The sequence below is a fragment of the Bos mutus genome, chromosome 22, assembly GCF_027580195.1.
Source record: "Bos mutus isolate GX-2022 chromosome 22, NWIPB_WYAK_1.1, whole genome shotgun sequence".
Classification (NCBI taxonomy): Eukaryota; Metazoa; Chordata; class Mammalia; order Artiodactyla; family Bovidae; genus Bos; species Bos mutus.
Genome location: NC_091638.1, coordinates 49,325,378 through 49,329,311, shown reverse-complemented (window position 1 = coordinate 49,329,311; position 3,934 = coordinate 49,325,378). Strand labels below are relative to the sequence as shown.

The 3,934-nt window shown below is 46.9% G+C and overlaps 1 protein-coding gene across 1 annotated transcript; it reads left to right on the top strand.

Annotated features, from left to right (window-relative positions):
* Positions 1–1,126: 1,126 nt before the first annotated feature.
* Positions 1,127–2,801, top strand: IQCF3 (IQ motif containing F3). The gene is made up of 3 exons (XM_070358954.1): positions 1,127–1,243; positions 1,409–1,468; positions 2,403–2,801. The coding sequence occupies exons 1-3, from the start codon at positions 1,127–1,129 to the stop codon at positions 2,799–2,801; spliced, it is 576 nt and encodes a 191-aa protein (XP_070215055.1).
* Positions 2,802–3,934: the final 1,133 nt, after the last annotated feature.

The window sequence follows — 3,934 nt, the reverse complement described above, 5'->3', positions numbered from 1 at the left end:
TGCCGAGCGTTAGGAAGATGCTCCTTGCAGCATTGTCTGTTGTAGGGAATCCTTGGAGGTCACTTAGAAATTAATTCAGAGGATAAAAACAGATTATTCTGGGTCATGAGTACATATAGAGTCACTGTTATCAAAGTATATATATATATATAAACATTTTCATAATAGAGTTTTTATGAAGCTGTGTGGGAAGAGAAAGGGAATCAAGAGTGTACTTCATGGTATGGCTGTCAGTAGCACTCTCTTGTCATGATAATGTAAACACTAAGTCATGATCAGACCTAAGTTGCAAATAACCTCATAGGGAAAATGAGGGGAGGAAAATGTGAGGTTGTTTGGAATGGGGCAGAAAAACTAAATCCTGTTCTTTGGTGGAAAGTTGATAGATAACGCTTTGAAATGAAGAGGCCATGTCAGCCTGTTAACTGAGATCTGGAGAGAGAGAGTGTGAACATGGCTGGGAAGTGACTGTGGAGACAGTTGGAAGACTGATGGCTTTTGAAGCAAGCCTGAATACCTAATTAACCTTAAATGACCACTGCCACTACAGGAGGAGTCTGAGATATTACCTGTCTCCTAGGTAATGATCATTTGGGAAATTCCTCCTGCCCAGTATATTTCAGACAGGATGAAAGGGCTTCTTTTGTTATAAGGAATGTAACATTGGCCTGCTAAGTGCAGCTCAACAGCTATAGAAGGACAGCAGCTGGAGAAATTGACTGAGCAGAAATTGACTGAGGTGCATCCATCCCAAACCTTCCTTGGCCCCTTCTGCTCACCATCCATACCCACACTCTTCCCCATTAGAGGAGGGACTTTCTCACCTGCTGAAGAAGGGCACCATTGCAGAGAAAATGGGAGGGTGTGGAGAGCAGCCTGAGCCTATGCACCTTCCTCTGCATTATGGGAGCTGCTCTGCTCAGTAGCTGAGGATAGGATGATCTTGTGGGTGGACCAAACCAGAGATCATTCTTGGGACAAGACACACTCTCAGGGGATGTGGTTCTACCAAAGACCCTGGTACATCCCTAGTAGGAGGGAAATGCAGGTGTTTCCACTTTATCCAACAAGTTTGAGCCTGGAGAAGGCAACATGGTCCTTGGGTCATAGTTGCCCTTGTGACATCATGGCTGTCTCCTCATCTACCATCCTTCCTGCCTCTGCCAAGACCAATGGAGCAGCGACCAGAGAGGGATATGAACACCTGAACCACTGCCCCAAAACCATGGGCAGTAAATGCTCTGTAAGACTTAGACACTCCCTTCCCCAAGGGTGGGGAGTTCCCCATGGCTGAGGGAAGCTTTGGATGACTTCAAGGACCCTGGAAAAGAACAGGGAGCTGGAGCTTTGGGAACTTTGCACAGAGACTGGTCCTCACTCATGTTTTCTCCCTACGTTCTGATTGCAGAAGCCTGAACCAGAACCAGAACCAGATAATGACGATCTAGAGAAAGAGAGGAAAAGGAAGGTAGGTGGGGCCCAGGAGCATGTGGGAACCTCAGACCATTGGCCTTCTGACCCCAGGGTCCCTGGAAGTAAAGGCTTCATCTCTAGTCTCACAGGTATCAGCTCAGTGGTGCCTTCCTGTCCTGGTATATTCCCTCCATATTCTGGGTGAGGCAGGGAGACAGTAGAGACGCAAGGAGTCAGTAACAGGCCACATGGAAAGTGAGACACAGCACAGTGAAAACTGGAGAGCTGGAGAAAGGGCATCCTGGGCCTAGAAGGATATGAGAGTGACTGAGAGATAGTGAAAGTGTTAGTTGTTCAGCCATGTTCAACTCTTTGCAAACCTATGGACTGTAGCCCTCCAGTCTCCTCTGTCTACGGGATTCTCCAGGTAAGAATACTAGAGTGGGTTGCCATTCCATTCTCCAGGGGATCTTCCCGACACAGGGATCCAAGCCAGTCTCCCGCATTTCAGGCAGATTCTTTGCCATCTGAGCCCCCAGGAAAGAGTAGTGGAAGTCAAAAGAAATGAAGTGGAGGAAGCTACGAGGGGGCTGTGACAGAGGTAGCATCACAGGCTGGAATCTGATGGGCTAAGATGCAAGCTACAAACTCAGAGTTTAATCCTGATGAGGACCCTTTGGTTCCTCACATCTATGTCTGGTCTTCTGGATCAGAAAGTGTTTCCACTGATTCCATGAACCTGTGAAGACCACAGGGAAAGCATATCCTCATTTTATACAGACAAAGACATTGACTCAGAGGGTAAGCAGATGTGTTTGTGGGCATTGACAAGACAGAGGTAGAGCCAGAACCCCACCCAGCCAGCCCTGAGAACCACCAGGGAAAAGGCTTATTGTTCAGAGAGACAATCAGAGGTCCTTTGTGGCAGACACCACAGCTGTGGTTGATGGTGACAAATTCACTGGGAGTCTTCTGCTTTTCTTGGTTAGTTGCTTCTTGCAAAACAACGCCAGATAGCAAGGATGAAGGCGGCTAGGAAGATCCAGGCCTGGTGGCGTGGAACCCTGGTGCGTAGGACCCTGCTGGCAGCCGCCCTCAGGGCCTGGATGATTCAGTGCTGGTGGAGAACAGTCCTGTGGAGGAAGTTGTATATGCGACGGAAGAACTTACTGAAGATGTATGTAATGGAGGAGCAGGCGGCAGTCAAGCTCCAGTCCTGGGTTCGCATGTGGCAGTGCCATCAACATTACTGCCAAGTGTGCAACGCTGTATGCATACTACAAGCTCCAAAGAGCTGCTTCACCTTTCAGACCAGTGATGTTTCACAGGCACTATACGGAGGTGCTTTCAACCAGCCAGAGTTCCATATTGAAATCCTATCAATCTAAGAGAATACTATAGGGTGGAGAACTGGCTCCACCACCCCAATAAATGTCTGACCAGGTTTTGTGTGTTTCAGTGACTCTCTCAGGGTGGGGACCCCAAAGATTCAGGCCCTGCCCTCTTCTACTCAGGGAATACTTCAGTATAGGTATCTCTCCCTCCTACCCCCACTCCCGCCCCTCAGTGCCTGTGGCCCCTGTTTGGACCCACAGTAGCCATGTGCCACTCTATCCAAATCAGAAACTGCTGCCTGAGGGTGACCTCATATATGCAGAGCCAGGTGTCCCATTCCACATCTCCATCATCAGTCTTGTCTCCTAAACTCGCAATTGGGAGGCACTGGGCTTTGTATTTCTGAAGACTCTGGGTACCTCCTCGTATGAGAGTGAAAACATGCTACACACTCTCAGCCTGCCACTAGGACCCAGCGAGGATTACACCCATTGATTTTGTGTTTGGCAAGCCCCAGACAGAAGTCAGCCACTTGGCTGGCTCTCCTGGGAACAGAGCAGCCCAGAGAAACCACAGGAGGCTGGCCTGAGTGATGACTGGACACAATGTTTTACAAGCTTAATGCTAATTTAGATTCTGTTTTCTTTTTTAAAATTACTTTATTTGGCTGTGTTGGGTCTTAGTTGCAGCACATTATGGGGTCTTTGTTGTATCTGGATGCTATTTTCTTTGGGAAATAGCAGATACCATGATCTTAAGGAACCTCAGAACTGCCTCTACCCTCCCCCATGATTGCAAGCTTCTCAAGGGTGCTTAACACAAATAAGGCTCCCACTGATATCAAACACTTCCACTCTATGGATGACACCATTCTTAGTGACTTCAACATTGACTGGATGATACCCCCATGCTTCTTGCCTCTCACCTCCTGTGATTTTGACTTCCACCCTAACTTAGTCATTCACTCCTGTGATTGTACTAAAGACCATTGTTTCTGAGGCTATCTATGGGGAAGGACCATTTTTTTAAACGTTCAATCCATCATAGGCCAATTATTTTGTAAAACAATCAAATTTTGATGAATATAAATGGAAAAGCATATAGAATACAAAGCTTGTTTTTAATTATTAGAACATACATAAAATTACTATTTCAAATTGCTTTCAGTTCAGTTCAGTTCAGTTGT